Source organism: Engystomops pustulosus, chromosome 6 (assembly GCF_040894005.1).
Source record: "Engystomops pustulosus chromosome 6, aEngPut4.maternal, whole genome shotgun sequence".
NCBI classification, from domain to species: Eukaryota; Metazoa; Chordata; class Amphibia; order Anura; family Leptodactylidae; genus Engystomops; species Engystomops pustulosus.
Window position 1 is genome coordinate 182,608,195 of NC_092416.1, and position 22,618 is coordinate 182,630,812.

Below are 22,618 nucleotides of genomic sequence, written 5' to 3' on the forward strand. Positions count from 1 at the left end.
TGCATTAGAAAACCACTCGGCAAGCCACGTTCGCACTGGATTAATTGTCTTCCTCCTCAGTTTCCTCTTGTGCCACCTTTGCATCCTCCATCATGGATTAAAGTGTTTTTTTTCTAGCAGGAAAGGGATGATCATGGTTTTGGTGATGATGACGTCATCAGTATTGACCATGTTGGTGACATATTGGAAGCACTAATGTGCCTCATGGAGGGCCCCTTTTTTGTGGTGAAGTCATGATGTTCAGTACTTCGAGTTCTTCAGGTGTTCAGCACTTGCAACATATGTAAAGAAGAATTCCATCTAGTTGGTACATATGAGGCTGTGGCTGGGCAGGCCAAAGTTCCTCTTCATTGCAGATAGGTGCACAGGCAGGGCATAAACTTTATGCATGTCTACATAATTGGCCAGGAAGCTTTACACCACCGAGTTGAGCATTTACGCAAGTTAAAGGATGTGCGTCAACCTGGCTTGGCCCAAGGCTGCTACTCACTTCTGCCTTTTGTCACACAACACATTGGAAAGGACTAAGAATCAGTGGCATTGGAACAAAACTTTTCCAAAATAGTTTTTGTAAATAGGTTTTTCAAAAAGTTTATGCTTTTCTAAAAAGTATCTGTTATTATGAATAGTTTCAGTTGATCCAGTGAGTTATTCGATGGGTGAAGAGGGAATTTTCCCCTACTTTGGGTGGCATGTCATCTTATACCAAGAGATGAGTTTCGGCATGGCCAGTGGCGTAACAAGGAGAGGCTGGGTCCCATAGCAGATTTCTGCATGGGGCCCCCCTTCCCCTTGAAAAGTATAAACTTACCGGCCACTTTATTAGGTACACCATGCTGGTAACGGGTTGGACCCCCTTTTGCCTTCAGAACTGCCTCAATTCTTCGTGGCATAGATTCAACAAGGTGCTGGAAGCATTCCTCAGAGATTTTGGTCCATATTTACATGATGGCATCACAGATTTGTTGGCTGCACATCCATGATGCGAATCTCCAGTTCCACCACATCCCAAAGATGCTCTATTGGATTGAGATCTGGTGACTGTGGAGGCCATTTGAGTACAGTGAACTCATTGTCATGTTCAAGAAACCAGTCTGAGATGATTCCAGCTTTATGACATGGCGCATTATCCTGCTGAAAGTAGCCATCAGATGTTGGGTACATTGTGGTCACAAAGGGATGGACATGGTCAGAAACAATACTCAGGTAGGCTGTGGCGTTGCAACGATGCTCAATTGGTACCAAGGGGCCCAAAGAGTGCCAAGAAAATATTCCCCACACCGTGACACCACCACCACCAGCCTGAACCGTTGATATAAGGCAGGATGGATCCATGCTTTCATGTTGTTGACGCCAAATTCTGACCCTACCATCCGAATGTCGCAGCAGAAATCAAGACTCATCAGACCAGGCAACGTTTTTCCAATCTTCTACTGTCCAATTTCGATGAGCTTGTGCAAATTGTAGCCTCAGTTTCCTGTCCTTAGCTGAAAGGAGTGGCACCCGGTGTGGTCTTCTGCTGCTGTAGCCCATCTGCCTCAAAGTTCGACGTACTGTGCGTTCAGAGATGCTCTTCTGCCTACCTTGGTTGTAATGGGTGGCGATTTGAGTCACTGTTGCCTTTCTATCAGCTCGACCCAGTCTGCCTATTCTCCTCTGACCTCTGGCATCAACAAGGCATTTCCACCCACAGAACTGCCGCTCACTGGATGTTTTTTCTTTTTCGGACCATTCTCTGTAAACCCTAGAGATCGTTGTGAGTGAAAATCCCGGTAGATCAGCAGTTTCTGAAATACTCAGTCCAGCCCTTCTGGCACCAACAACCATGCCACGTTCAAAGGCCTCAAATCACCTTTCTTCCCCATACTGATGCTCGGTTTGAACTGCAGGAGATTGTCTTGACCATGTCTACATGCCTAAATGCAGTTGAGTTGCCGCCTTGTGATTGGCTGATTAGAAATTAAGTGTTAACGAGCAGTTGGACAGGTGTACCTAATAAAGTGGCCGGTGAGTGTATATACATATTTGTAAAATCACATACATTTATATATCACAAAAAAATATATGCACATTTATATACTTATACACACACACAAAGTTCCACACTCATACACACAATAATACATTCTTACACCTTCATAAAATTTTTAAGGTCTGTTGAGATGATATCTTAGGAAGGCTACTACTTCTATCATGATTTCGAAAACATTCTGGGTGCAGAAGAGATACCAAAGAGTAAGGCAGAAAATTGAAAATGTATTATTTCTCCGTCTGGAGAGTGAATAGCTATTCTTAGATATTTCTGTGAGGAGTGGTGTATAGGAACATGATAGTAAGCATCTTTTAAGTCTATTGTGTAAAGGAAGGTATTGAGGTTGATGAGTGGAGTAGCAGAACTCACCGATTCCATTTTGAATTTCCGATAAGCAATGAACCTATTGAGTTGTTTCAGATTGATGATTAGTCTGTAAGATTCGTTGGGTTTTGGTACTAAGAAGAGTGGAGAGTAGAACCCCCTGTCCTTGTTCTTACGGAGGAACTTGTTTGATGACCTTCATGAGAGATGAGGCTTTTAGCTGAGTCCAAATCTGCTGATGAGAAAAAGATGAGGAAACCTGGGTCACAACAAATTTTTTGGGGGGAAGATGGAAAAATTTGATACGGTATCCACTGGATACAATATCTAATACCCAGGTGTTTGAGGTAACAGAACTCCAATATAAAGCACAGTTCAGTAATCTTCCCCCGGCTGTGGCGTCACTGTTTTTTCTGGGCTCTTGAGTTGCTAGAGCTGAAGAGGAAGCCTCTACTTTTTCGGCCTTTCGGATAGCTCCAGCGACCAGATTTCCCTTTGCCACGAAAGGAATGACTTTGATCTTTCCTATCCCTAGAGGGATTGATCTTCAGATCTTCTTTTATTTCAGGAAACCCTTTTTTCCTATCAGCCACTTTCAATAGAATGGAGTCCAACTCGGGTCCAAATGCGAAGTTGCCTGTAAAAGGGATATTACAAAGTCTGGATTTTGAGCGGACGTCTCCTGGCCACTGTTTTAGCCACAAGGATCTTCGAGCCGCAATGGACAAGGCTCCATCTTTTGCCGCGATCCTAAGACATTTAGCAGAGGACTCTGCTAAGAAACCTGTTAATAATTTTAGTACCGACAACGATTCCAGAAGTAGTTCCCTGGATTTGTCCACTTTAATATGAGCTTCTATTATATATTATATATATATTAATCCAAAAGCAGAGTGTTCTTGCAACTGAAGTGGCTGCAATGTTAGACTTTAAACTAATCATAGAGGCCTCCCAGGTCTTCTTTAGAATGCTATCAATCTTTCTATCCATGGGATCTTTGAGTTGAGCTCAAAGATCTGTATTTTTTACCACATTAGACATTTGAACGGCCATTTTGGGAATAATGTCCCAGACCTTGGTTTCATCATTATCAAAGGCTAGTCGGTTACTAAATTCTCTGGTTAACTGAAGTCTTTTCTCAGGTTCACTCCATTCGTCCTTAACCAGCTCCTTCAAAGTGTTGTTAATGGGAAACACCCTCCTCCTCCTAGACCTCAATCCTCCAAACAATTCATCCTGAATAGACATTTCTGGAACTACGTCTTCTAATTTTAAGGTGTCACGTACGGCTTTTAGGAGGTTGTCCAAATGCTCATTGGAGAAGAAATAGCGAGAAGCAGTATTCTCATCTAGATTCCTATCCATTTATCCCTGAACTGTAAGGTCTTCATGTGAACCAGAGGGAACCTCTGAATTGTCATCCGAAGGGGAGTCCGATACAAGTTCTGTAAGTCTGGGTATTTTTGGAGGAGGAGGTGTAGGAAGGGGGTCTGGCAGATGAAGAGAAACGTCCGATTTAAGAGCAGATTTTAAATCGTCAATCAGGGCTATCTATCTTCCATGACCAGTCTGTCCTAACAGTATTTGCATACAGGTCTTTGTCAATCAATTTATAATTACACAAATTGCACCTCCTAACCGCCTTTTTAGTTTTAGGTTCTTCTGTGTCTTTCCTCTTCTCTTTTTCTTTAGGAAATATGTTTGTAAAGAGAAAGAGGAGGGCTGGATTAAGCCTCAAACATATACAAATGCTAACACATGATTATATCCCAGACAGCACCTACTTACAGTAGCTTGGTGGAGTACTGGAGCAGGTTCTGCCTCATCAGCCATGTTCAAGCCTTGAGAGCATCCACTTGGCAATTGAGGTTCAATGGGGATAAATGTAAGGTTGTGCACCTGGGGGCTAATAATACACATATAACATATGTCCTTGGGAGAGTACATCTGGAAGAGTCCCTTGTTGAGAAGGACCTGGGGCTACTAGTAAATAAGACAAGATCTTATCATGTATCAGAAGAGGTCTGGACTCTCGTGATAGGGATGTAATATTACCACTGTACAAGGGATTGGTTCGGCCTCACCTGGAATATGCTGTCCAGTTCTGGGCTCCGGTCCATAAAAAGGAGGCCCTGGAGCTGGAGAGGGTTCAACGAAGAGCCACAAAAATGATAAGGGGTATGGAGTGTCTCAGTTATGAGGAGAGATTAAAACAACTCGATTTATTTAGTCTGGAAAAGAGACAACTACGAGGGGACATGATTAATTTATATAAATGTATGAATTGTCCGTACAAAAAATATGGTGAAAAGTTGTTCCAGATTAAATAAAATCAAAAGATGAGGGGGCACTGTCTCCGTCTGGAGAAAACAAGGTCTAATCACAGTGGCAACACAAGGCTTCTTTACTATGATAACTGTCAATCTGTGGAATAGCCTAGCTCAGGCGCTGGTCACAGCAGGGACAGCTTCAAGAAGGGTCTAGATGCCTTTTTACACCTAAATTACAATGTCAGTAATGTTATATAGAATTGTTTCCCCCAAATCCCTTCCTCGTCCGATCTGTTCCCTTCCTTGCTTGAATCTGATGGACATGTGTCTTTTTTCAACCGTATAAACTATAATACTATGAATATAGAGACTTTGGGTCAGGGGAAACCCTGGGAGATGTAGAAATACCATTAATGGAAAGAGGTTGACATTTCCCTGATGACGCGGTCCTTGCTCTGCCGCTTACCTGCCCAATGTCTTCTCTGGGGATTTACACACACGGCTCCACTATACAAAAATTATACACACAGACACAGCTCCGCTATACACACATAATACACACACACAGCTCCGCTATACACACATTATACACACACAGCACCTCTATACACACATAATACACACACACAGCTCCGCTATACACACATTATACACACACAGCTCCGCTATACACACATTATACACACACAGCTCCTCTATACACACATAATACACACACAGCTCCGCTATACACACATTATACACACACAGCTCCGCTATACACACATTATACACACACACAGCTCCGCTATACACACATTATACACACACACAGCCCCGCTATACACACATTATACACACACACAGCTCCGCTATACAAACATTATACACACACACAGCTCCGCTATACACACATTATACACACACACAGCTCCGCTATACACACATTATACACACACACAGCTCCGCTATACACACATTATACACACACACAGCTCCGCTATACACACATTATACACACACACAGCTCCGCTATACACACATTATACACACAAACAGCTCCGCTATACACACATTATACACACAGCTCTGCTATACACACATTATACACACACAGCTCCGCTATACACACATTATACACACACAGCTCCGCTATACACACATTATACACACACACAGCTCCGCTATACACACATTATACACACACACACAGCTCCGCTATACACACATTATACACACACAGCTCCGCTATACACACATTATACACACACAGCTCCGCTATACACACATTATACACACACACAGCTCCGCTATACACACATTATACACACACACAGCCCCGCTATACACACATTATACACACACACAGCTCCGCTATACAAACATTATACACACACACAGCTCCGCTATACACACATTATACACACACACAGCTCCGCTATACACACATTATACACACACACAGCTCCGCTATACACACATTATACACACACACAGCTCCGCTATACACACATTATACACACACACAGCTCCGCTATACACACATTATACACACAAACAGCTCCGCTATACACACATTATACACACAGCTCTGCTATACACACATTATACACACACAGCTCCGCTATACACACATTATACACACACAGCTCCGCTATACACACATTATACACACACACAGCTCCGCTATACACACATTATACACACACACACAGCTCCGCTATACACACATTATACACACACAGCTCCGCTATACACACATTATACACACACACAGCTCTGCTATACACACATTATACACACACAGCTCAGCTATACACACATTATATATACACACAGCTCCGCTATACACACATTATACACACACACAGCTCCGCTATACACACATTATACACACACACACAGCTCCGCTATACACACATTATACACACACAGCTCTGCTATACACACATTATACACACACACAGCTCTGCTATACACACATTATACACACACAGCTCAGCTATACACACATTATATATACACACAGCTCCGCTATACACACATTATACACACACACAGCTCTGCTATACACACATTATATATAAAACCCAACACTTGTATCTCCTGCAAAGATTTGCCACAAATGCAGACAATAGTGTATAATGTGGAACAAACGAACAATCATTAGACCAAAAAGCAAAAATTCCACCACATTGCGATCATAGAAAAGTAAAAAATCGACTTTATTGTATTTTGCATATAAAAAACATGAATGTATTTAGACATATGCTCAGGGGGTCATAACCCTGGCTAAACACGGCAGGGGTGTGGATAACAAACATATATGGTTGATATTATTCAAGTGAAATGCTCTGTCTATAAATATTTGTTACATGGGAAGGACCAAAGAATTTGTCCTGGTGCTGAAATTATTGCTGGAAAATGAGAACTGAATATGTCAAACCTTACCCATGAATATAGATGCCCCACGCCGACCCCTAATTATATATACACACAGCTCCGCTATACACACATTATATACACACACACAGCTCCGCTATACACACATTATACACACACACAGCTCCGCTATACACACATTATACACACACACAGCTCCGCTATACACACATTATACACACACACAGCTCCGCTATACACACATTATACACACACAGCTCCGCTATACACACATTATACACACACAGCTCCGCTATACACACATTATACACACACAGCTCCGCTATACACACATTATACACACACACAGCTCCGCTATACACACATTATACACACACACAGCTCCGCTATACACACATTATACACACACACAGCTCCGCTATACACACATTATACACACACACAGCTCCGCTATACACACATTATACACACACACAGCTCCGCTATACACACATTATACACACACAGCTCCGCTATACACACATTATACACACACAGCTCCGCTATACACACATTATACACACACAGCTCCGCTATACACACATTATACACACACAGCTCCGCTATACACACATTATACACACACAGCTCCGCTATACACACATTATACACACACAGCTCAGCTATACACACATTATACACACACAGCTCAGCTATACACACATTATACACACACACAGCTCCGCTATACACACATTACACACACAGCTCCGCTATACACACATTATACACACACAGCCCCGCTATACACACATTATACACACACAGCTCCGCTATACACACATTATACACACACACAGCTCCGCTATACACACATTATACACACACAGCTCCGCTATACACACATTATACACACACAGCACCGCTATACACACATTATACACACACACAGCTCCGCTATACACACATTATACACACACAGCTCCGCTATACACACATTATACACACACAGCACCGCTATACACACATTATACACACACAGCTCCGCTATACACACATTATACACACACAGCTCCGCTATACACACATTATACACACACAGCTCTGCTGCAGACTCTCTGTACATCCTGAGGTAACGCTGAACCCTCTGAGCAGAGAATCCTGTCAGACCTGGACATGTGACCCCATGACTCCTCCCACACCCGGGGCTGGTCACATGACTATGACATCATCACAGGTCCTGTATGTGGAGGCGGCTGTGCAGGAGGAGGTGAGGGGTTGCGGCTCTTCTATCAGGGTTACAGGGATACGGGGAGGGGGTGACCGGGCCCATAAGAAGAGAGCGGCGGCGGCTGTCACCATGTAATGTCTCCAAGTTATCATTAAATAACTTACTGGTTGTCACTGGGAGAAGTTTCTGGACTAAGAGCTTCCATATAGTTACACTGTGACACCAGCTCCAGGCTCCGGTATATAGAGACGCATCTTCTCACATCTCTACATATCACTACATTATCTGCTCATTCATACAATTAAATTGATAAAAATGTATAAGATACAAAATAAATTATACATTTTATATTAACATTTCCTGGAAAACCTTCACCGTGATCGTTACTAATTCCATGTAACTTCTCCTGGTATCGCACTCAAGATTCTGGTATCGGGGCATCCCTTGTCCATAACCAAAGTTGTCTTCAGTTTCTGATAGAATTTGTCTCATCTTATTACCATTCAGGTTTCTACATTATAGGATCCTTTACTAATCTCTTCTCCTTAAACCACTGGCCCCTCAAGGATGGGAAATGAGAAGGACACGAGGGTGGAGAGAATATTCCAGCTCACCCTAGAGATTCTCTTCTATATTACTGGAGAGGTGAGAGATTGTGATGAGGTCACATGACATCATTATCTATAGGAATAACAGATGATAGGACTGGAGAGGTGAGAGCTTCTGGAAATGTATGGAGGGATATTTATTAGAGATGAGCGAGCACTAAAATGCTCGGGTGCTCGTTATTCGGTACAAACTTTTCCCGATGCTCGAGTGCTCGTACCGAATAACGAGCCCCTTTAAAGTCAATGGGAGACCCAAGCATTTTTTCACTGACAGAACACATTAAAAGAACAGTGTTACAGAACACATTACACATCTTTCCAGATGTTTTACTTGCAAGAACACATTGAAATAACACTATTCTTCACTTTGCAGGTGTGCACGCGTATCTCCCGCTAGGTTCGGAGATGTTCGGAACATCTGGAATGTGAAGAATATTGTTCTTTCAGTGTGTTCTGCACTTAAATGGTCCTGTATTCACTGTTTTCAATGTTTTCATTCTATTCTTCACTTTGCAGATGTGCGTGCGTGTCTTCCGATAGGTTCGGAGATACGCGCGCACATCTGCAAAGTGAAGAATAGTGTTATTTCAATGTGTTCTTACAAGCAAAACATCTGTAAACATGTGCAATGTGTTGAAGAACAATGTAAACACTGTTCTTCACTGTCTTTTATTAATTTAATGATCGAACTCGAGCCGGCAAGATACTCGTCCGAGTAACGAGCCGGTCAGAGTATGCTAATACTTGACCGAGCAGTATACTCGGACGAGTATACTCGCTCTTCTCTAATATTTATCAATGTGTCTCTCCATAACCAGGATTACACAGAAGTAAAGAGGACCTCTAGTGGGCGCTGTCAGGCCCCTGTGCATGAAGGACGGGGGAGAACCCTGAGCCCAATCCCGGCTCCTCCATCTCACCCCCTGATACATGATGACATCAATGAGCAGAAGATCCTAGAAGTCACCCACAAGATGATGGAGCTGCTGACTGGAGAGGTGACACTGCTGTGAATGCTGGGACATTATACAGTAACGCTATGAAGGGATGTGGGTGATGACGGGATCATTGTGTGTGTCAGGTTCCTATAAGGTGTCAGGATGTGGCTGTCTATTTCTCCATGGAGGAGTGGGAGTATTTAGAAGGACACAAAGATGTGTACAAGGACGTCATGATGGAGGACCACCAGCCCCTCACATCAGCAGGTAATAGACAGGACTAAATCCACACGTCCTTTCATTATCTGTATGGAAAGAAGGAATTCAGTCTCTGGATGTGTTTCCTACAGGTAGATCCAGTAAGAGGACATCACCGGAGAGATGTCCCAGTCCTCTTCTTCTACCACAGGATTGTTCAGAAGAGAAAAATGTCCCACAGGATCAGACAATGGAGAGAGACACGAGGGTGGAGAGAATCTTCCAGCTCACCCTAGAGATTCTCTTCTATATTACTGGAGAGGTGAGAGATTGTGATGAGGTCACATGACATCATTATCTATGGGAATAACAGATGATAGGACTGGAGAGGTGAGAGATTCTGGAAATGTATGGAGGGAGATTTATCAATGTGTCTCTCCATAACCAGGATTACACAGTAGTGAAGAAGACCTCTAGTGGGCGCTGTCAGGCCCCTGTGTATGAAGGACGGGGGAGAACCCTGAGCCCAATCCCGGCTCCTCCACCTCACCCCCTGATACATGATGACATCAATGAGCAGAAGATCCTAGAAGTCACTCACAAGATGATTGAGCTGCTGACTGGAGAGGTGACACTGCTGGGAATGCTGGGACATTATACAGTAACGCTATGAAGGGATCTGGGTGATGACGGGATCATTGTGTGTGTCAGGTTCCTATAAGGTGTGAGGATGTGGCTGTCTATTTCTCCATGGAGGAGTGGGAGTATTTAGAAGGACACAAAGATGTGTACAAGGACGTCATGATGGAGGACCACCAGCCCCTCACATCAGCAGGTAATAGACAGGACTAAATCCACACGTCCTTTCATTATCTGTATGGAAAGAAGGAATTCAGTCTCTGTGTTTCCTGCAGGAATACTGATCCCCGGGGCCGTGAAGGAAGAGACAGAGCTGCTAGGTCAGTATGAACATATAGGAGATCTCCTGAAAGTGCTTAATGACACGCTATTATGTTACTATGTTACTTAATGCTCCATGTAGTTGTCAGGGTCGTAATCGACAATTAACCGGTCCAATCAGTCACCTCAAATCAGATAGAGCGGGCATGCACATTTTCAAGATAAAAGCTGAGATAAGATTATTCAGTTTTAATCTTAAACAAGCTCCGCACTCCAGCTTTCATGACAGCAAGATAAAACTTTATTTCCGTGTTCCCAGATTTATACAAAAAAGAGAAAGGTGTGGTTATGTGTCATACAGCATCATAAGGGGCAAGGGTTAAGCAAATTTGTCCAGCATCCGATGTGCCCTGGTTGGTTAGTTCCAGTATCTGGGCGTTGAGTTTCAATATGAGTGATGAAGCCTTCTTGGAATCAGGAATGTTGTTCTATTCCTGGATATAGGGTGTTGGCTGTGTGGATGCCGGCGCCATCTTAAGTAACATATCTGAGCATATTGCTGAGGAGGAAAAACTTTAGTATTTGCTAGCTATATAAAAGTATAAAACTATAAAGCTCATGTACAGATATTCCCCTTCACAATCCCCCCTAAATACTAAATTTTTCCTCTAATGTACCTTCGAGGTTGTCCATGAGTGGGGATAGGTCAGGGTGGGGTTACTTCACAAACTTCGGGCAAGGCCTGCCCTTTCAGCAAGACCTCACCTCCTGTTTGCACTACGCTAACTTACACTCATGGAGCCCTCCCATCTTTCCCTAAATTAGCTCCATGGATGGGGGATTGGGCGATCTTGGTTTATTTTGGGGCATATTAACCCATAATGTGGTTAATCCTGAACCAATGTGGCACGAGCTAAAGAACATCATGTACATAGAAAGGATATGTTTCCTCATGGTGAAGCCGGGTCTCCTCTGCAGTGGGAGGCGTGTGTCCAGGTGGTTTTCCCTTCAAGTTTAACCGCAGTGGGGGTGACGAGAACCACAGTGTATGGACCGTCAAACCTCGGGTCTAGACAGTTCTTCCAGATATGCTTCTTTACATACACCTTGTCACCAGGCTGGAAATCGTGGACCGTGTCACCTGTGGATTCAGGAATAGAAGCAGAGACTGCAGAATGTGTGTTAGACAATTCTTTAGACAAACGGACAACAAACGTAACAACTTTATCCATCCCTTCAGCTAACTGTTGCTTCCTAACTTCTGACAACTTAGGGGGTGTCCTAAACAGAATCTCATAGGGAGTGAGACCGTGTTTGGCTTGTGGGGTGTGTCTGACATGGTTCAGGGCAATGGGCAAGAGTTCTGGCCATTCCTTAGGGTTTTCTTGTGTCATCTTGAGCAGTTTGTTCTTCAAAGTCCCATTCATCCTTTCAACTTTCCCGGAGCTTTGAGGATGATATGGCGTGTGGAGTCCTATGTTAGCTCCTAGCATCTGCCATAGTTCTGTGTAGATTTGTCCGGTGAAGGCTGGTCCTTGGTCACTTTCTATTACCTGAGGTACTCCAAATCTACAGGCAATTTCAGTAATCAGTTTTTTTTTTTTTTTTTTTTGCTGTGAGCTTGGCAGTCATGTTGACAACTGGGTAAGCTTCTGGCCATCCTGAGAACATGTCCACAGCTACTAAGGCATATTCATATCTTCCTGACTTGGGCAGCTGAATATGGTCAACTTGGATCCTTTGGAAAGGCTAGTCTGACTTGGCCAGGTGCTGGTAGGGCACTTTGGTCGTGGGAGCTGGGTTGCAGGTAGCACAGATGGAACAGGCCTTGATGTAGGCATTCACAGCTGTAGATAATCCTGGAGCAAAATACATCTTCTTGGCATAGCCTAGTGCTTGGTTCTTTCCTCTGTGCGTTACCCCATGAGACAAGGCAGCAATGGCGGGGTACAACTTTCTAGGGAGACAGACAAGTCCTTGCATTGTCCAGAGTCCATTCTCATAAACAGCACCCCATGCTTTCCATGCTTTATGCTCTTCTTCTGGGGCCATCTTTTGTTCCTCTTGTAACTGAGCAAGGGTAGGAGAAATAATCTTCTCCTCTTCTTCTTTCTTCTTCTGGGCTCTAGTGCCACCATACAGGGGTAGGTCATCCCTTCGGGATCCTTTCCAGCCACTCGGATGACACATTCCCCATGGCAGCTTCTTTGCCTGTGCAGTCAGCCAGGTAGTTTCCTCTGGCTGCTTTTGAGTTCGCCACCTTGGTAGGTAGTTGTAGAGCTTCCATCAGGCTCTTGATGAGGTCTGCATGCTTCACTGGGGTACCTGCGGCTGTGATGAAGCCTCTGTTCTTCCAGATTATTCCAAAATCATGGGCAATGCCATGGGCATACCTTGAGTCAGTCCTGATGTTTACAGTCTTCCCTTTGGCCAAAGTACAGGCTTCCATGAGGGCTATCAGTTCGGCTTCTTGAGCTGACATAGAGGCTGGTATGGCTTCCGCTTTCACCACTTGTGTTTCAGTGGTTACCGCATAACCTGTATGGTACCTTCCAGACTGGTCTGCAAACCTGGAGCCGTCTGTCCAAAGTTCAAGGTCAGGATGGGGTAATTCCTGGGTTGTTACCCCTGGAGGCGTTGAGGTGTCATCAAGAAGAACTTGTAAGCAGTCATGAGGATCTTCAACTTCTGGAGCAACTTCTGAGTCACCTTCTTCCCCCCTGAAATGTGGAAGGAGAGTGGCTGGATTGATGACTGAATAACGTTTGAAGGTGATATGGGAAGGCAGAAGTAAAGAACACTGAAGTCTGAGGTGTCTCTGGTGGGCCAGATGTCTGGGTTGGGTCTGAGAAAGGACTGCCGCCAGATCATAGGCTTGAATGATGAGGTCATGTCCCAGGACAATGTCAGCAGTCTTGTCTAGGAGTGCATGGACGGCATGAACTGCTTTCAAACAAGTAGGAGATGTTCTGGCCACAGGGTCCAGACGGCAAGAGTAGTAACCAATAGGACGTTGTCTCCCAGCATGCTGTTGCGCTAGGACACCAGTTGCATGTCCTTCACTTTCAGAAACAAACAGGTTGAAAGGCTGGGTATAGTCTGGAAGTCCCAAAGCAGGAGCTCTGGAAATGGCCATCTTCAGTTGGTGGTGACAGTCTTGTAGATGTGGGAGGACCAGAGGTGAAGCACCTTGTGGTCCTCCTGACTTTAAACAGTCATACAAGGGTTGCATAAGCCTGGATGCATCCGGAATCCATTGTCTGCAGTAGGTGATGAGTCCCAAGAAAGACTGGAGTTGGTTAATGGTGGAAGGAAATGGTAACTTGGCAATGGCCATTTTCCTGTCTTCGGTGAGGTGTCTGGCCCCTTGAGAGACACAATGTCCATGGAAAATGACCTTTGCGTGACACCATTGAACTTTATCCTTGGAAACTTTGCAGTTGGCTGTAGAGAGGAACAGTAGGAGAGACAATGACTCTTGCTCCAGCAGTTGTTTGGAGTCAGCACAGAGGAGAAGATCATCCACATACTGTAGGAGAGTACCTTGAGAATGCTCAGCAATCCAGGGAAACAAGACAGTCTTCATAGCCTAAGTAAATTGGTTAGGGCTGTTCTGGGCACCATGTGGGCACCTTGTCCAAGTGAGTTGGCTTCCACAGGAAGTAAAGGCAAACAGATAACGGCACTCCGGGTGTAAGGGTACACTGAAGAAGGCATTAGCAAGATCGATGACCATGAAAACCTTCGCAGAGGGTGGAATGCTGGCCAGCAAAGTGTTGGGGTTGGGAGTTTCCAATACAGTAGCTGCATTGACTGCTCTGAGATCCTGGACCAAGCTGTACTTGGGTGGTGACCCCTTGGGGGTCTTCTTCTGAACAGGAAATAATGGGGTGTTGCAGAACGAGGTACAGTAGATCAAAACACCTTGCTTGACAAGGACCTGAATTTGGGTGGAGAGGCCTTGTTTTTGAGCCATCTTCAGAGGATGCTGGGGTATCCTCGGGGGCTGTGCCCCTTCTTTTAGATATACCATCACTGGAGGGACTGGTAGAAGTCCTAAGTCATCAGCTCCAGTTGACCAGAGTGAGGAGGGGAGTTGGGCTGAGGCCCGGTCCGGGACTCCATAGAGGAGATCAGGTTGATGAATTTGCTGAAGCATCAGAGGGAGAGCTCTAAGTACACATCTGTCCATAGTTCCCTCTTCTGTCTTGGGATTACGTAATTCAAGCTGAAGACCTTGGGGGGTAAAACTGATAGAAGCTCTGAGACGTTGGAGAAGGTCTGCCCCCAAGAGGTTGACGGGGCAGGTATCTGACACCAGGAAGCGAGCCATGACATCAGGGAAAGGTCCAACGGGACAATCCTGTGGTCTTGGTTCTTGATATCTATGGTCCTGGTACCTGGGTTCATCATGTGATCCTCTATAGTCATCAGGTCTGGGTCTATTCTGGGACCCTCTATAGTCATCAGATCTAGGTCCACTTAATAGTACATCATAGAGCCAATGCTGATTCAGCTCATCATTGGAGCTTTAGCGGCTTTGGAAACCTCGGGATGTCAGCTGTATCTTGTGTTAAACTGTGAAATACCCTTTTCCCCATGGGAATATTGGTTATAACGCATCCTATGGAAGCTTTTGGGTATTTTCATATTTAAAATATCCTTAACCTAGTTTCGTAAGGAAGTGATTTCTCTAAGCGTATCATTATTTATACAGGCTTTGTGGGATTTTTCCAGGGTGGAGATTTTATTAAATAAATTGTCTAATTGTGCATTTCGGGTACGTTTAACATACGCCCCTAGGGATATCATTTCCCCTCTTGTGTTCCCGGATTTACAATTCTCATTAAAGTGGGTTTTTAATTTGTTATTTATCAGTGCTGCATATTTGGTATCTGCTACAACTGTTTTCTTTTGCATCCAACACTATTCACTTTGAGGTAAGTCTTTGATTCGCAGGTGCAGCAGAATAGGCGCATGATCTGAGAGTATTGTAGGGTCTATGTCTGCAGCTACTGCCAGCGAACTATGTGCAAAAGAAAGGAATATATACCGTAATCTAATCTATGATAGGTGCGATGGGATGCTGAGAAATATGTAAAGTCCTTACTGGAAGGGTGTAATATTCTCCATATGTCAACCAAGCGTAAAGCCTCAAGGGCTTTGAACACCCTGGATACTTTTTTATTTGGTAAGGGTCTATTACTGGTGGTATCTAGATGTTGTTGCATATATATCTTGAGATCTCCTCCTGCTATCACTATGCCCTCGACACAAATTTACTATGTGTTGAGGGTCTGGGCAATCCATTTGGGTCATAAAAATTTGCTAACGTAGTAACAATTATGCCTTTAACAAATAAGAATCGACCTTCAGGATCAACTAATTTGGCCCGAAAAGTAAACGGCGTGTTTTAGTAATCCCTATGCTGACTTCTGTGAAACCACCATCCAAAATTTCTGGTCCCCATGCGTGGCGTTTGGGATGTTTAATGTGTTGGATGTCGGACGTGTCTCTTGCAATAATACTATATTAGCTTTCCGCCTTTTCAAAAGTCCCAGACCCCGTACATTGTGAGATATTAACAATAACATAAGCCATTATACATCTGTGGAATCAGGGCCACACTTATGATAGATCTGTCGGCGTTCTTATTACAATGTTCCTTCCATTCTTGGTGATGGAGAGGCCAAACAGGAACATCCAACAAAAAGGAATATTTGCTGTCCTCCTAGGTGCCTTCTTTTAGCCATGGTGGCTGGGGCCAGGTCTTGAAAAAAGAGAATCGAGGCTTCTTCATGTTGAAAAGCCTCTTTTTCTCTACTTGCTTTCAATACCGCTGCTGTGTCAGTATAGCTCAGGAAGCCACACAGACGAAAGCGGGCAGCTATCAATGCTCTCAAGGTTGCTACATGATGTGCCACCATCTTACTCTCTAACTCCTATTGTTGATGCTAGTTTCTGGTAGTAAACTGATGAAGTTTTTTTTAACTCTTGAGGACAGGTACTCGCCTCTTACCACTACCTTATGAGCTTTCCATAAAGCCATTTCTGAGGAGATGGCTTCTGTTCTCACGCAGTATAGGGTCTTTAATAAGGTAATTATTTAACCTCCATCTGCACAGCTTAGTTGGCTACCGAGACAGGTGCATAGTCTGGTCACGATCTCGCCCCAATCTCTGCTGAGTGGAGAAGTCTCAATGCTATTGTATTTCCAAAGAAATAGTCAATATGGTTGTGACAACTATGTGAAAGTGAATAAAAGGAGAAGGACCTGTCGCCCGGGTGATCTACTCTCCATAGATCAAACAAGGAATGTGACCTAATCAGTTTGCGCAATTCCCTTGCTGGCGCTATAGGGCGCCAGATGTAGAGTTCCCCAATAAAGACAGTCTATCCATAGCTGTTGAAAAGATCATATTGATCTGGACATATGCCTCTATTCTGTCCTGTGCTCTACCTGAAGTAGATTCTGACAAGGGTCATTGGAGGTTCTATTATTCGGACTTTAGGCAAAAGTGCCATGGTCTTGGCCCAACCTCTCCCTCTTCAAACAAGCTCTGTGCTTGGTCAATATTAATTGGAACATACCCTTTAGGGTCTCCCATTGTATAGGGAGAGATGGCTGAGTCCCTGAGTATTGTAAGAAACTCAGCAATCTGCCGTTGGATATCTGCGAGGCAGACGGAGTCCTTGAACAGATTGTCATTACGGAGCTGAGCAAGGGCCAGGGACATCTAGAGCGAGAGGGATCGGTGAGTGATCTGACCACAGGGAGGGAGCTATAGAAGACTCTGACCTCGATGATGGAGTCCACAACCTCATGAGGGAGATGTCTGTGTATAGTGATAGAGACCCCTCGGTGGGTCTCCTGCAAAAAGTGAATATCAGCCTGTAGTCGCATGCGAAATAGGACCAGACTACATTTTGGGGGAACATTTAAGCCCTTTGGATTAAGGGAATAGCAGGTGATGGGAGCGATAAACGAATGCTGGGCGATAAACGAATGCTGGGAAGGAAGCAGATGTGGAAAGGATAAAAGGAGTAGACAACAATTAGGGAAGATTCACAGATAATTGATCAGATAAAATAGCAAAATAAAGAAACGACAAAAACAGCAGCTTAAAAAATGGGGAGCAGTGTCGAGCCTAGTGGGGACAAGGTCTACCACGAACAGTCCGGCTAAACGTGGAGCCATGTGAGGGAACGAGCTGCCTACAAACGAGCTGCCACAGAGTTGTTGCAAGTAAAAAGAAAATAGTAGAACATACTGCCTAACATTAAAGCAGTAACAGCATTGAAAAAGAAAAGGGGGTAGAAGAGGAGTCAAACATTCTTAGTTCACTGCAGCTAAAACATATATACTGATGAGGGATTTTATAGAGGCCACACAGTCCACCTAATGGGGAAGAATGAAGGCAGGGTTCACAATGGATGTGTAAAGGAGCCAGTCCCACTGGGAACTGGAAAGTTCATCCTGGGTGATGTGGGTCCAGAGCTCTGTCATCCCTTCTATCAAGCGAGTCCTTCCATTCTCTCTGGCAGTGAAACCTTGGTTGTTGGAAAATTATATTTATTGGGAGTAATGTAGGCCAAACCTGGATATGAATCTGCAGCAACCACGGCAAGGAAACCCGGAAGGTCGCTAGGGTAATGGAGGGTCAACATGTGGTTTCTGCAATGTGAGACGGGATAAATCAGGTAGTAGCTGCAAGTCAGGTACAGATAAAGATGAATACATTTTTATGAGGCTCAATGTCGTCAAAGAGCGAAAGAGATACAACTTAGTAAAGCATATATCAGTATATCAGCATTGAGTTAATCGCACAATAAGGGTTTTAACTGACAATAAAATAGGAGTAGGATTTGCATATGGCCTATTAGTCCCTTTTTACTGGGGGGGATAGACCCTATTAATAAATACAGAAACTAAGGAGGGAGGGAGGAAAGATGTAGGGTGAGAAGGGGTGTGGGCATTAACAAGAAACGTCTCGGGTTCGCACTCGGGTACATGCTGAAAGACCTACACTAAGGAGAGGAAATCTGTGGATTTTCTAAAGTCAAGCCACGGCCCCCAGGTCTATATATGTTGTTTGGTGGTATGGTGGGAATCCGCTGTAAGTTCTTCCATCCTGTGTAAAAGCGAAATCTCTGAGAGGATATCAGAGGTAGGTGGAACCAACAAGAAACCCATGAGTGATTTTTTTTTAGATTTGTGACGGGAGATTGGGAGAATATTCAGCAAAAGAGTGACGGGGTCATCATTTAGTTTAATGCCTGTTAGCATAGAGATGAGGTTAATGACCCTGGACCAATGGGGCCTCAATAAGGGGCAACCCTACTATTTATGGGTCATAATTCCTGGAGCTTGTCTGCATCGCCAGCACTCATTGGGGCAAGAGGGGTAAATTGTGCTGAGTTTAGCAGGAGTCCAGTACCTGTACCAATAATTTAAAATTGCATTCCTGAGCCCTGCCTGAGAGGGATAGCTTATGACAGAGCTCGAAAGATTTGGACCATTCCTCTTCAGAGAAGGATTTACCAAGCTCGAGATCCCACATCTTAACACACGATAAATCAGACAGCGCCCATTTGTCCAGAAGCAGATCATATATTGCAGAGATAGAGTGGGGAATCGGAGTCTGTGATGTGCACAGTTGTTCAAAATTTTTCTCTACCTGTGCAAGATCCAACATCCAGCGCTTCCTCAATATGAAGAAGGCCTAAGATCTTCAGCACTCTAGAAAAAGTCTCTATAAAATATCAAAATATTATAACATTTTATGTTTCCTTGGCAGATGACTGCAGCTGGAGCTCAGAGGGAAGTCTAATATCTTCAGATTTTAAAGTAGAAGAAATTGAAGGCACAGGAGATACATATGAAGAGAGAGATCCATCCTCAGCACTACACAGCAATGGTCCTCCACCTGTTTCTTTGTTATTTGACCCATCTTTTTCATCATCACAGACTGGGAAACTAGATTTAATCCACAAGTTAAATATTGGACAACAATTAATTCAAACAGAAGAGAAGCCATTTTTATGTTCAGAATGTGGAAAATATTTTAGCCGAAAATCAGATTTTGTTAAACATCAGAGAATTCACACAGGGGAGAAGCCATTTTCATGTTCAGAATGTGGGAAATGTTATAATGAGAAATCATATCTTGTTAAACATCAGAGATTTCATACTGGGGAGAAGCCGTTTTCATGTTCAGTATGTGGGAAAAACTGTAGCCAAAAATCAGACCTTGTTAAACATCAGAGAGTTCACACTGGGGAGAAGCCATTTTCATGTTCAGAATGTGGGAAAAGTTTTGCCCAAAAATCTGACCTTGTTAAACATCAGAAAATTCACACTAAAGAGAAGCCATTTTCGTGTTCAGAATGTGGGAAATGTTATAGTTTGAAATCATATCTTGTAAAGCATCAGAGAATTCACACTGGGAAGAAGGCATTTTCATGTTCAGAATGTGGGAATAGTTATAGTTCAAAATCATATCTTGTTAATCATCAGAGAATTCACACTGGAGAGAAGCCATTTTTATGTTCAGAATGTGGGAAATGTTTTGCCCAAAAATCAGATCTTGTTAAACATCAGGAAATTCACACTGGAGTCAAGCAATTTTCATGTTCAGAATGTGGGAAATATTTTAGCCAAAAAAAAAAACTTGTTGCACATCAGAGAATTCACACTGGGGAGAAGCCGTTTTCATGTTCAGAATGTGGTAAATGTTTTAACAAAAAATCATATCTTGTTGAGCATGAGAGAATTCACAGTGGGGTGAAGCCATTTTCATGTTCAGAATGTGGGAAAGGTTTTATCCAAAAATCATATCTTGTTAAACATCAGATAATTCACACTGGGGAGAAGCCATTTTTATGCTCAGAATGTGGGAAATGTTTTAACCAAAAATCATATCTTGTTAAACATCAGATATTTCACACTGGGGAGAAGACATTGTTTTGTTCAGAATGTGGGAAATGTTTTTTCCAAAAATCAGATCTTGTTAAACATCAGAGAATTCACACTGGGGAGAAGCCATTTTCCTGCTTAGAATGTGGGAAAGGTTTTAACCGAAAATCATGTCTTGTTGAACATCAGAGACGTCACACTGGGGAGAAGCCATTTTCATGCTCACAATGTGGGAAATGTTTTATCCGAAAATCATGTCTTGTTAAACATCAGAGAACTCACTTAGATGAGAAGCCATTCACATGTTAAGAATGTGGGAAATCTTATAGCAATAATTAAAGTCTTTCAGATATCACAGGTTGAGGCATTTTTAAGTTCAGAATTTGGAAAATGTTGCAGTGATGAATCAAATTTTATTCAACATGGGGGCGTGGCCTGATGCCGGACTGAGCGGACGTGCGCCGCGGAGCTCCCGGGACCCGACACCCTATCTCCCTTCCCAGGCAGCCATCCCTCACCTGTGCCACCTCTCTCCTGCTCCGCTGTGCCCCGCGCACCTGCCGCTGTCCACCGGCACCGATCTTGAGGCGGCTGTGGACTCCGCACCGCTCCCCGGCATTCCCCTGCAGCCGGCCACGTGACCAGCGCGGCGGCCCGATCCTAGCCGCCCGGTCCCGCGGCAGGTACACAGCGCTGCTGATCACCGGGGATATCATCCTCCTCCCCTGCAGCCCGGAACAGCGCTCCCACCACCGGAGGCACCGTGACAGCTCCAGCCAGCACTGCATCCTGCTGGAGGCGCCATCTTGTGGGACTCCCCTGCGCTGCCTGAGGCCTAGGCGCGCAGGGTTAACCCTGACACTGCCAGACTGAGCCGGGACCAGGTAGGGAAGTAATTCCCCTGTTGCTGCCCACCTCTGCCCTGGGGAACCCTAGTTGTGCAGCCCAGCACTGAGTCCTCCATACTCCCAGTGATCCCCTGCTCCTGGGTTCTGCTTTATATTAACCCTCGCAGTGCCGCTGCAATACTCCACGTGGGTTTGTACTGTATCTCTGCTAATTACTGGACGCTAGGCTCCGCGATTGTTTATCACTGGCCCCCCCCTGCCCAGACGCCATGGGTAACCGGAGGAGAACGGCTAAAATGCTCAAAGCAGCGTCTGCGCCTCCATCGGATGATGAATCCGTCCATGAAGATCCTCCATTCCAGTCCCTGGAACCCCTGGACGCGCAGGATTGCTCCACATCCCAAGCAGTTCTTGCGCAGATACAGTCGAATGCTGCTAAAAAGTTGGGGAGATTCTCCCGCACACAGCCCTGCTCTCCTCAGGGGTCCCCAAACTCCTCTCCCTCCCTCTTTGAAGGCTCCCAGAGCCCGCCGCAGCTTGTAAGTTATGAAGAGGGCGATGATCCGCCTGACGCGGCCACGGAGCTGGATCGAAAATTTGCAGAGGTGCTGGCGGCCATTAACGGATGCCAATCCAAACTGGTTACCAAGGTGGATGAGCTGCGACAGGATTTTGTTCTTTTAAGACATGATGTCCACAAAGCCAAAGAGCGAATCACCGAAACTGAACGCAGAATATCTGAGGTGGAGGATGTCCAGAGGCCTATGCCGACACAGATCAGAGAGCTTCAGCGCCAAATGTCTGCATCCATCGACAGAGCTGACGACCTCGAAAACCGCCTGCGACGGAACAACGTCAGAGTGGTTGGCCTCCCCGAAAAAGTGGAGGGGTCTGACCCGGTATCCTTTTTTGAAAATTGGCTCAAAAATATGCTGCCTGCAGATACCTTTTCCCCGTTCTTCACAGTGGAGAGGGCCCATCGTGTGCCATCC

General features: G+C 44.5%; 1 protein-coding gene and 1 long non-coding RNA gene across 2 annotated transcripts in view; both read left to right on the plus strand.

Annotated features, from left to right (window-relative positions):
* Positions 1-8,120: 8,120 nt before the first annotated feature.
* The window catches only part of LOC140065443 (uncharacterized), a 98,547-nt gene continuing 84,049 nt past the window's right edge, over positions 8,121-22,618 (plus strand). The window contains exons 1-2 of the long non-coding RNA XR_011847907.1: positions 8,121-8,257; positions 8,726-8,863. This is a non-coding gene — a long non-coding RNA (uncharacterized lncRNA). The remainder of the gene's footprint in view (positions 8,258-8,725; positions 8,864-22,618) is intronic.
* LOC140065398 (uncharacterized) lies at positions 10,085-21,680 on the plus strand. Its single transcript, XM_072113015.1, has 3 exons — positions 10,085-10,590; positions 10,674-10,921; positions 19,661-21,680. Exons 2-3 carry the CDS (start codon positions 10,840-10,842, stop codon positions 21,085-21,087), a joined length of 1,509 nt encoding a protein of 502 aa, XP_071969116.1. The 5' UTR covers positions 10,085-10,590; positions 10,674-10,839; the 3' UTR covers positions 21,088-21,680.